Source organism: Gossypium hirsutum, chromosome D12 (genome assembly GCF_007990345.1).
Source record: "Gossypium hirsutum isolate 1008001.06 chromosome D12, Gossypium_hirsutum_v2.1, whole genome shotgun sequence".
Taxonomy (NCBI): Eukaryota; Viridiplantae; Streptophyta; class Magnoliopsida; order Malvales; family Malvaceae; genus Gossypium; species Gossypium hirsutum.
Window position 1 is genome coordinate 22,867,470 of NC_053448.1, and position 12,169 is coordinate 22,879,638.

Below are 12,169 nucleotides of genomic sequence, written 5' to 3' on the forward strand. Positions count from 1 at the left end.
GAATACTTTCTGCAAGTGGTACATCACATACTTGTGTGATGTTGTTTAAGCTTGGTTTTATCTTACTTGTATATATGTCTTTGGTTTTGGCTTGGAAAAGTCCATATATATGTTTTGGTTATTTTGTTTATGCTTCTTGAGAGTGAATAGGTTATGGTAGATTTGTATGTTAATGGTATGGATGAATTGGTAAGTTTGGTATGTATTTAAGGTAAGGACTTGTGATCTATGATATGAACAAGCTTGGTATATGAATTGTGGTGCCAATGAGGGCATATTGGTTAGGAACTTAGGTTGAATGGTTTGGTATGTTTTAAGTTTATTTGAATATGTTTTGAAGGCATGTGAATGATTGACTTTGGTTTGGCTTGGCACCTAAGAAATAGGAAATGTTTTGGCTTGTTTTAGAAGTCATTTCAGGTACACACGGGCTTGGGATAAGGGCTGTCATACGACCGTGTGCCTTATTGATTTTAAGTGAAGGTTTTTTTCCACATGGCCTAGAGACATGGTCATGTGACCCTATTTTTGAACTGTACATGGTTTGGCCACACGACCATGTTCTTGAGCCATATGGTCTGGGCTTTGTCCCACAACCATGTGACCCATGTTTTCAAAATTTCTCATGTTTTTTTATTTTGCTTCAAATTAATCCCTGAATGTTTTCTAATTATTTTAAGGTTTTGTAAGAAGGATTTAAAGCCCGTTATCTTAGATATGCTATTATTAATGGTTTGTTATGAATTTTTTATAATTAAATTATTTTGTGAACTGTTATAAAGATGATTTTGGACTTGTTAACTGTCGTAATATCACATAACTCAACTCTGGCTACGAAGATCGGTTAGGGGTGTTACATATGTTCATGTGAAAATCGTGTGAGGATAATATACAAAGGTTATTAATGTAATTCATGAATAATTTTATTAACCAATTTGTTTGAAAAAATTACAAGTGTATAAACAAATATACTACACTTAGGACACGAGATCCAACAGTATGACGGGTGTGGAGATTTGTAGAACCACCTAGCATATTACACAAACCACATGAGCATTTTGGATACTTTAAATGATAATAATTGTAGAGCATTTTCTATGACCCTTAAAAACTCAACATAGGTTTGGTGTTCGACACTCCCATAACACTCTTCCTCAAATTTTAAGCAATCGTAGACTTGTTCATAAGCAGGTTTTGAGCCAATAAAAGCCTTCAATAGCCTTGAACATATTTAATGTTGATTAAACAACAAAAAGATGAATCCTTAAGAGATTTTGTCAAGAGATTTAATGTTACAACGATGATCACGAAAGATGTATCGGATGATTTTGCAAGTTAAGTCTTCATATTAGGAACTAATCATCAGTTTTTGAAATACAATTTGGTCAGCAAGCCACCTTCAAAGCTATCCTCTCTTTTAGAGACCTGTTCATGGGTCTGGCCACTCGGCCTGTCCTGAAGGCCCGCCCGAAATGTGGGAGGGTTTGGACAAAAATATAGGCCCAAAAAAGGGCTTGGGCAAAAAAAATAAGGCCCGTTTAAAAAACAGGCTGAGCCTTACATAAGGCATTTTTGGCCCGGGCCCAGCCTAGCCTGGCCCGATCTCACTAAAGGACAAAAAAATTTATTTTTTAATATTATTTTCTTATTGTTTTCTCCTAATTTTGCTACAATTTTACTATTATGTTGCTACTATTTTGTTGTTATTTTTTGGATATTGTATAAAACTTATTTGATTGTTAATTTTGTTATTATTTTAGAGGCATTTGCTTGTTAAGTTGCATCTATCTTAGTGTTATTTAAGTATATATAATTTTTAAAATTTATTTTCAATTTGTTGGGAAATATTTATTTTGATTTTTTTAGTATTTTTGATGTATTATATATTTTTTAAATTATATAAAAATAATATAAAAATTAATATGGGCGAGCCAAGTCGGGCTTGGTTTTAACATTTTTATCTGGGTCGGGCTTGGGTAAAATTTTAGGCCCATTTTTTGGGCCGGGCAGGGTTGGACCTAACAAACGGGCCTAAATATTTAGTTGAGCTCGACCCGAACCCGGCTCGGTCCAGCCCATGCCACCTCTACTCTCTTTTAAGAATTAACAAACTAATTTAAACCATTTAAAACAAATTTTTTAACTTTGACCTTTCCAAAATTTGATAATAATAAATCAATCCTCCAAGATAAAATTCTTAACTTCACCCTGAATATATGAATCTAAATGAAAATAATAGTCAAAATTTTAAAGATAGATTTCTAATTTGGGGATGTATTTAGACAACATAGAGTAATTAGACGAAAGTGTAATTATTAAGGTAGAATTACATCCATTTAGAATTAGAAGAAATTTTAATTCCCTATATATGTTTTGTTTTACAAAATGTAATCACTTGTAATTTTCTATATCATATTCGGTAATATAAATTGAGATAAAATATGCTTCAATCCTTATACTCGTTGCACATTTGGAATTTAGTTCCTATACTTTTCTTTCAAGGAATTTAGTGTTTATATTTAAAAATTCAAATCCAGTTTTTTACATGGTTAAAACTCTTCTCTTAAATTTAGGTTTATTGCAATGCTACTTTTTTATTACATGACAATCAAGTGAATAATTTTTTTATTTCAAAATGTCACACTATTGAATTTAATAGAAGAATTTTAAGAAATTTAATAATTGGACCTGAATTTTGGAAACTAAATAGTATAGGGACTAAATTTCTAAAAATAAAAATAAAGAGACTAATTTAAACTGTATAAAAAGTAAAGGGAGTTGGAGCATATTTTAAGCACAAATAATTTCCCATGAACCCTACACTACGTTAATGAACGTTTACGCGTGGTTGACTGCAAAGAGTCGTCTGACCAAAACAAAAAGCCGAAGAAAAGCGAAGCTACCGAGTAAATGCAAATGCAAAATGTAGTCTTTCATGGAAAACGAAATGTCTCAAATCTCACGACTTCACATGAAATTTGTGGAAAAAATAACAAGAATTTTAAAAAACGCAAAGCCAAACTTCGAACTCACACCATAAGTGGAGAAGGATAGATAGACGACAAAAAGTAAGTGTTAAAGCTTATCTCATAATCTCAAATGGGCATCAATCTTTCGTCCCTCGCTTGATTTTCCTCTGTTTTCCACAATGCGTGATTTAGATCTAACTCCACCAGGATCAGCATGTAAGTTTCAGGGAAGAGAAAACAAATCCGGCCCCTGTAATCAACCCTGTGGAAACAACCATAAGCCGCTGCCAAGGCCTACGCCACAAGCGCTACCACCAGGAACTCCGGTACTAGAGCATGATGAGCAAAGCTTGTTGGTTACTGGCTTCACAGTAGTGGCAAGCATGCTAAGTTCCGCTCTTCTTCTATGTATTTTCTTTGCACTTGTTAGATTGTATTTTAACAAGAGGACCAATCATTCAAGGAGAAGAAGTTTGCCCGTTGTTTTTTTCGGTACTCAAGATGATTTTTTCCTTGATGAAGATCAAATACCACAAGTAGATAACCCCATATGGTACATCAATACTGTTGGTCTCCAACAGTCGGTCATTGATTCCATCACAGTTTTCAAGTATAAAAAACATGATGGGTTGATTGAAGGGACCGAGTGTTCTGTTTGCTTGAACGAGTTCCAAGAAAATGAAAGCCTCAGGCTCTTGCATAAGTGCAGCCATGGTTTTCACCTTCCTTGTATCGACACTTGGTTACGGTCACATCAAAACTGCCCATTGTGTCGCGCCCCTGTTGTTTCCGAAACCATGATTGCTCAAACCAGTGAACCGTGGCCTAATTCCATTGATTCAGGTTCGAGCAATGAAACCCTGGTAGAAAACGAGGTCGGTGAAGGTGGAACCAGTGAAGAAATGAGAACCTGTCGGATTGAAGATGAAGATAATTGGGAAAATTCTAGGAAAATTTTGGGTCATTCTGATTCAAATATCTTAACCGATATAGACGGGATTCAAGAAGAGATTCACGCAACGAGGAGGTCAGTTTCATTGGATTTATCTTCTGCCATGGAAATAGCTGGTGAAGCAACTGCGAAGCATAAACATCGTGGAAGTTTAGACACTGAATTACAACAGTTAAAGTGTTCAACGGGAAAGATTGCTGTGAAGCGAAGCAGAGGAGGTTCAAGCATATACAAGCTGATGAAAAGCTCTTCAATAGGGAGATCTTTAACCAAGGGGCCTGTTTCCATGAAAAGATCTTTCTCATCTGGTGGAATATTCTTATTATCCAAAAGAACTAAAGGCCAAAGTTCGATCCTTCCCTTGTGAATTCAAGCTCAGATAACAGAGGATTATAGAAGTAAATGGTTAATCGAAGTTTACTTGCGGTATGGTGCTTCGCTATAATCATGGTAGTGAAATATGCTGCTATTAATTTTGAGTTATATATAACATATAATTTCGTTAGATATTTCTTTTTCTACTTGTCTTGTATGAATAAATAAATTTTCCCGTCGTAGACTATATACTACCAAATTAATATAAAAAAGGTGAATGTATTTGCGTTATACGTGTATGGTACTCAGATATGTTTACAAGCTTCCATAGAGTCGGACTCGGACCTAAATAACAAATAAGTTTACTTGCCTAGGCTTAACCGGTTCGGTTTATAAGCTTGTTTTATCTTTTTTTTTGAGTTAATTGCACCATAAGTCCCTAAAGTTTGGCCTAAATTTTAAATTGATTTGTAAACTTCAATATGAGTTTTAAATATGCTCAACATAATATTTAACACCTAAACTAAAGGCTAGGCTAGCTAAAAAAGTTCTTCATTGATATGGTTTTGATAATTTAAGGATTCAATTATAATATTTTAAAATTTAAAAACTAATTTAAAACTTGACGTTTGGTATAATTAACTTTATTTCACCTTACAAAATTTGGGAAGAGGATGAGTTACATACTATGACTGTTGATAGTTATTTACTTTTTGGTATATATTAAAATATCAAAAAGAAATGGGTAAACTATACAAATAGTCATCCAACTATTAAAAATTTTTATTTTAAGCACTTAAAATAAAAACTTTGCAATTTAAGCACTCATATTACATAGTTCGGTCATTTTGGTCACTCATATTACAATCGGCATAATAACAAATTTAGTCCTTAACTTTTACATATTATGTCAATTTAGTCATAATTTTTAAAAAATTAACCCTCAAAGTTTACAAATGATCTCAATTTGATCCTAATTCTAAAAAATTCAAATACATTATAAAAATACATAAATATTTTTAAATATATAATAAATTTAAATTTTATAATTATATTCATATTAATATTAAATAAATATAATTTTGTGTTGAAACGATTAATGACATAGCGGATGAGGTGATGAGGATGACTGGGATTTGATGTTATCGTAGTTAAGCGAGTTTCTATTAATACGATGGTGACAAGCTTTGAGAACAATGAAAACGTTGAAGATGTTATAAAAGAAGGATGAGGAAAACTTCTAAGGTATTTGGGAGGATTGCAGCATGGAGAGAGAATTTGGTGTCTAGATCCAGAGGAGCATGGATACCAAATTGCATGAATGAAATACTAGGAAGCACAAACACGACTCATCCCTCCTCGAACAGGTGTTGTATGTGTGTCTGACACGGACACTCGTCGAACATGCCCAGATACGTACGGGGACACGTCGAAATATGTCAAAAAAATTCAGACACGGTGACGATGGACAGAGGTGCCGGATTGAAAAACCCCAATTGAGAGTGAAAGGAGAGGCAAAGTTTTAGATTTTCTTTCCCTAGTTTCTTTCCTTGAAATGAATGAAAGGATGAAAGTAAGACTAAAAGTTTTAGGGTTTTCTTAAAAGAGATGAAAGTTTTTTTTTTCTCAGACAAATTTGAAGTAGTCCAAGGTCTGTCTTAGTTATTTATAATTAATTTAAAATATTAAGCTGGATTGCCTTTTTGGTTTATTGTTGTGGGTAACCCAAGGTCTGTTTTGGGCTATTTGTAAATTGATTTAAAATATTAGGCTGGATATTAAGTATTTAAACATAAAAAATGTATATAAAAATATTTAAAATATCTTTTTATTGCCATATCTTGTCGTATCCATGTCTCATTTTTTAAAAATTACCATATTACAGTGTACGTATCATGTCGAACCCGTATTGCGTGTCCGTATTTAATACGGACTCGTCTAAGGGCTTAGCTAAATCTGTTTGTTTAGGGTTTAGGAAGGAAAAATGTGACTCTTCAAGTTAAAGTTCATGCACGAATATCATTCAATGAGGTGCTTGAACGTCCAAATACATGCCAATACAAGGGATGAATGTCCAGGAACCAACAAAGGGGAGTGAACAACCATTTATATGCATTTACGGGAGTTCATGAATCATTCGGTTCATTGTATGGTTTGTGTACATAAACTACATTAATGGCTGACTGTTGGCCATTCATCTTCTTTTATAGATTCCTATAAATAGCTGTTTTGTAAACATTTGGAAGTACTTAACGTTTTGAATTTTTATGAAATATAACAGATTGGTGAGTTGTTCAACTCTTGTTGTTCTTGGTGATTCGATCTGACTTATCTAGCTTGCTAGTGGCGTCATCCTGTCTCCATTTCTGAACTTATCACTCTTTGAGTGTGGCATTCACCCAACTATACCGACTGGTTCCTATCTTTCTAAATAGAGGGTCATGGTCCTATCCAACTATTCACATTTCCCCTTGATAGCATATAAGATTTGGGTCTCTATTCACTAATAGAGGTTCTTTCTTGCTGTTAAGTTCGTTTTTCCATCAATCCATCAACTATCTTTTCTTTAAACTCTTTGTTTTAAACTATCTTCTTTTAAAAATAGCCTTTTGCTAAACCAAAAACGTAACTACTTAATTTATCGATCGGGCAACTTCACGACTCGGTTTCGACAACGAATACAAGTTCATATCAGTGTCCATGATTCATAGATGAAATAATATTGCTTCAGGGCAAGATACATTTTACCTAAGTCAATAGAGACACTACAGAGATGAAATCCTTTGATCTTAGTAACATTTTTGTATTAATTGATTATCAAAAGAGAATTGATGAAGTGGTGGAATTACAAGTGGTAGATATGATTCACTCGGTTAAATGAGTAGGTTAGCAGACTATTTTACCAAGAGAAATGTGTCATTGTAGAGAAAAATTGAGGATTCGTATTGACGAGTATGAGCCATTGTCTTTCTCTAATGGCTATATATTTTATTTGGTTAGTAAGGAAGAAGAACAAATTATTATTGTAGACAAAGACGATGAGGTGGATTTGACGAGGAGAAATTTGTGAACACAACTGCCATGGAAGGTGGTATGACACCCCAAGCCCAGTCTAAACGTTATGACCGAATCTGGCGATGTCACATTGTAACACTCCTTACCCGTATTTGACGCCAGAATAGGGTACGAGGCATTATTAGAAGACATACATTTGCATACGTATTAAACCGAGTTACAAAATTTCATCTAAATTAAAACTTTCAAATTTTTAATGTGCTTTTATAATTATTTACAACATATCCTCGAAATATTATATTCATAACAAATAGGGCCCACGAGACCCGATATTTACTCATGTAATTCAAAACTTCATTTCCATTTCTTTCAATTCAAAATTTCTCATGTTCACAATTCAAATCAGTTTCTCAATCCAATATATATATTTCAATCATCTAAGAATATAATTCAAGTTACACGAACTTACCAGGCTAAATTGCAGAAATACCAAAATTTAGGGACATTTTGGTAATTTTCTATTTTTCTCGAATTTCCACCCAATCTTGATATAAATTAATATTTCAATAAATTAATATTTCATTCATTTTATTAATTTAAATAATAAAACAATTTATTTCATGCAATTTGGTCACTTTTTTGACATTTTTACAAAATTACCCTTAAAATTTTACTTTTATTCAATTTAGTCTCTGAACCTAAAACATGTAAATTAGCTATTTTAAAATAAACTCATATTAGCTGAATATTCACATATATTTTTCCTCCTCCTCCACTCTATTCCACATCCTTGATATATACATAATACCACTATTAACTTGTTTACTCATAACAAGCTGTTCACTTGAACCATAGTCACTAAATTAATTATATCTTAAGCTACAGAACCCCGAATTGAGATCCGCAATTTTATCTGAAACTATACTCACATATATTCTTAGTATAAAATTTTAAGAATTTTTTGTTTAGCCAATAAGTACAGTTTATTCTTTAAAGTTTCCCCTATTTCACTGTTTGACAATTCCGACCCCTCTTCACTAAAAATTAATTATCTCTTTGTACAGAATCCGGATGATGTTTCCATTTGTTTATATTGAAAATAGACTCATTAAGGATTTTAAAAATATAAATTATAACCCATAATTATATTTTTACAATTTTTAATGATTTTTTCCAAGTCAGAATAGGGGAACCCGAATTCATTCTGACCTTGTCTCACAAAATTTATTATATCTCATGATTTACAATTCCATTACTTACACCGTTTCTTCTATGAGAAACTAGACTCAATAATATTTATTTCCATATTTTATTCATACTCTAATTCTATTTCCACAATTTATGGTGATTTTTCAAGTTTAACCTACTACTGCTGTTCAAAACTATTTTAGTACAAAATGTTGATTACTAGGTGTATAACTCCCTTATTCCCTTTCTCTATAATATTTCCCATCACTTTCACTTATTTCTCTTCACTAATATATCAAGAACATAAGACCTTATATAAGAAACTCTACTATAACATTATTTCCATGCTTTTTAAATAATATTAAACATAAAAATATATTGAAATCTTGATGTTCTTATCTTGTGCTATTGATTTCAATCTTTAACTTAATTTTCTCTCTCCTCCAGCTTCTATTTCTTGAATCTAACTTGATATTCTAGCTCCCCATTGTCTCCTTGTTATTCTTCTCTCTTGGAAGCTATGGAAATCTAGGTGAAAATGGTAAATTTTTGGTGGAAGGACCAAATTGTAAAGAAAGCAAAACTTTCTTTCTTCTCCTCTCTTCTCACGTTAGTTGCATGGAAATTTGGTGGAATGGATGATTCTTCATCTTCCTTTTCTTATATATATTAAATAAAATACTAATAAAATAATAAAATATCATTTAAAAATCAAATTAAAATATTAATAAACTAATATTTATTTATTTAATTAATATAAAATATCTCCAACATCATCATTATCTTCTAGATTTCTCTCTTCTAATTGACCATTTTGCCCTTTATAATCTTTAAAAATTCTATCATTGAGCCATCACTTAATTTGGTAAAATTGTGATTTAGTCCCTCAAAATTCTTCACCTTTTCAATTTGGTCCTAATTCATCCATTTTCCTTAGTTTCTAGATTATTCCACCCTTAAAATATTTACACTATTGATCCTTCAAATTTTTCATATTTACACTTTAATCCCTCAATTTTGAGTATTTACTCTTGGGCAACAATACTTTTCTCACTTTTGCGACTTAATCATTTCTTGAATTAATATGTCATAATATAATTCCTAATGTTGCCATAACTCAAAATTTCCCTTTTTGTCACTTTATTTCCTTATTTTACTATCAAGGATACCTACTTTCTTACTGTAGTAATTTTCGGGGTATTACAGGTGGGTTCATGATAAGGGGAAAAATAGGGCCCAAATTCAAAGGATTCGACGAAGAATTTGGAGCCTCTAGAGTCGGGTGGGCTTGTTTGCAGCCCGAATTTTGTTAAAAGGCCCGAAGAGTGAGTCAATTGTCTAAATAGGCTTTCGGTGCTAAGGAGAGATGTCTGATGATGAGGGTTGAATGGGAGGCTTCCTTAAACGACATTGATGATGACATATGAGTTGTATAACAACCCGGTTTAAGCTAAATCAAAATAGTGGTTTCGGAACCACAAATCCAAAGTTGTAAAATTATTTTAATATTATTTTTGGTATTTACAGCATGTTATTTGATATGTGTGAAAATTTTGTGATTTAATTTTACCGATTGGTTAGTTAATTTGATACAAGGACTAAATCGCATAAAATGCAAAAGTGGCATACTAATTATTTGATTATTTATTTGCTATGATTAATTAAATGTGAGGTCCTTATGATTTGATTAGACCATAAAAGAAGATAGTGGAATGTGATGGCTTGGCATTTGTGTAATTAGTGATGTTTTTAAAGGTTATTTAAGTAATTTTTAAAGTAATAATAAAAACAAATGAAATAAAACAAGTCTTCATCTTTTATTCATCATCATCAACCGAAATTAAAAGAGAAAAAGGAAGCCATTATTGAGCTAGGTTCGGCCAACCCTATTTTGTCAATAGGTAAGTGATTTTTGTCCTGTTTTTGATAATTTCTATGTTTTTGAGATCGTTGCTTTGTATTCTAGCTAGCCCAAGCTTTAATTTTTTTTTAATTTGGTGGTGATGTTGTGAAATGCCATTGATGAATATTCAATCTTTTTGTTTTTTTGATGATGGAAAATAAATATTTGTTGATAGATTATCATATTTTGTTATGTGATTTTTGGAAAAAAATGTCAAATAGGGATTTATTTGTGAAAATGTGTGGTTAAATGTGTGAATAAATATTAAATAATAAATATGGGCTGATATGTGCACTAAGAAAATTCGGATAGCTTAGGAAGGTATTAAATTGCATGAATTTTGTGTATTTGTGAAATAGGGACTAAATTCTAAAAATGTGAAACTTTGGGGCCAAAAGTGTAAATGTGACCAAATGTGTGTTTTGGATTAAATTGAATAAAGTAGTGATTGAATAAGATGAATTTGATATTATATAGATCAAGAAAAATGGAATTCGGACCTAGATCAGGGGAGAACGAAAGTTATCGACTAAACGACTCGATTCACCGTTTTAGCATCCCAGGTAAGTTCGTACGTGATAAGTATTGTTACAATTATTTTTTTAATACTTTTATATTGCATAAATTGTGTACATGAAAATACAGTCATGTTCATCGATAAATCGACTATGTTTAGCACTTAGTATGTGATTCGAGATAGCTTCGGCTATTTATGGCACTTAGTGTGTGATTGAGAATAACTTCGGCTATATATGGCACTTAGTGTGCGAAACTGAGATAGCTTCAGTTATGTAAGGCACTTAGCGTGTGGGATCATAATAGTTTCGGCTATGTGATGGCAATTAATGTGCGAAATATTGAGTATTCGATAGTGTTACGAGAAGGTATGAGTTCGTTATGAATTTGTACAAGTATATACATGTAAGTATGAAGTTCAAAAAGAAAAGGTTAAGGCTTTGCTTATAAGTATATGAATAAGTTTATGGAAGGTTTGATATTATCATGAATTATACATTAATTTGTTTAAATTAATGATTTGTGTTTCATGAATTGTTGAGTATATTTAGTACGAACTTACTAAGCTTTGTAGCCTACCTTGTTTGTTTTTCCTGTGTTTTATAGATTTTGAAAGCTAGCTTGAGTTCGGGGATCATCCAAGAACATCGTCACACTATTGATCGCTATTTCGGTACCTTATAAGTTTGTAGTTTCGACTTATGGCATGTATAGGCTAGTTTCGATATGGTATATTTTGATTAATGTATATATATAGCCATGTGAAAATGGTTCAATAATACTGTTAATGTTTGTGAATATTATGCCATGAATTGAGCTCATTTTGGAAGAATGTTATATACTATATAATTGTGTGATAATAAGGATGTCCAAATATGTTTGCCGATTTTGCTTTCTAATGTTCGGATATGGATATTAAGTCATGCTCAAATGTGTTTAAATGCTTAATTATAATTTTCTTAATGGTGACTAATTGATGCTGTCCAATTTGATGTATAAATGCTGTCCAATTTGGTGTATAAATGTTGTCCACTTTGGTGTATAAATGCTGTCCAATTTGCTGTATAAATGCTGTCCAATTTGGTGTATAAATGCTATCCAATTTGATGTATTAATGTTGTCCAAATTGATGTATAAAAGCTGTCCAAAACAGGGTAGATTACGTATGTTTGTATTATATTGCATAGTTTGTAAATTGTAATGAAATAAATGTATACAAATAGATGTTTTGATATATGCTCAGTATATGGTATGTAATGATAAATGTTTGAAAATGATTTAAGTATTTGAATGATATAAAATTTTGATTAG

General features: G+C 31.9%; 1 protein-coding gene across 3 annotated transcripts; it reads left to right on the plus strand.

The window, feature by feature from the left end:
* Positions 1 to 2,896: 2,896 nt before the first annotated feature.
* On the plus strand, positions 2,897 to 4,527 carry LOC107928616 (RING-H2 finger protein ATL54). Of its 3 annotated transcripts, none has more exons than XM_016859872.2 (2): positions 2,897 to 3,068; positions 3,162 to 4,527. In XM_016859872.2, exon 2 carries the CDS (start codon positions 3,353 to 3,355, stop codon positions 4,286 to 4,288), a length of 936 nt encoding a protein of 311 aa, XP_016715361.1. In that variant the 5' UTR covers positions 2,897 to 3,068; positions 3,162 to 3,352; the 3' UTR covers positions 4,289 to 4,527. The 3 variants fall into 3 exon arrangements, with proteins under 3 accessions (XP_016715361.1, XP_016715362.1, XP_016715360.1); XM_016859873.2 differs by having other exon boundaries at positions 3,183 to 4,527; XM_016859871.2 differs by having other exon boundaries at positions 2,897 to 4,527.
* Positions 4,528 to 12,169: the final 7,642 nt, after the last annotated feature.

What these genes read in the sequence shown, in the direction of transcription:
- LOC107928616 (XM_016859871.2), top strand. Translation starts at nt 3,149, where the DNA reads ATGCGTGATTTAGATCTAACTCCACCAGGATCAGCATGTAAGTTTCAG.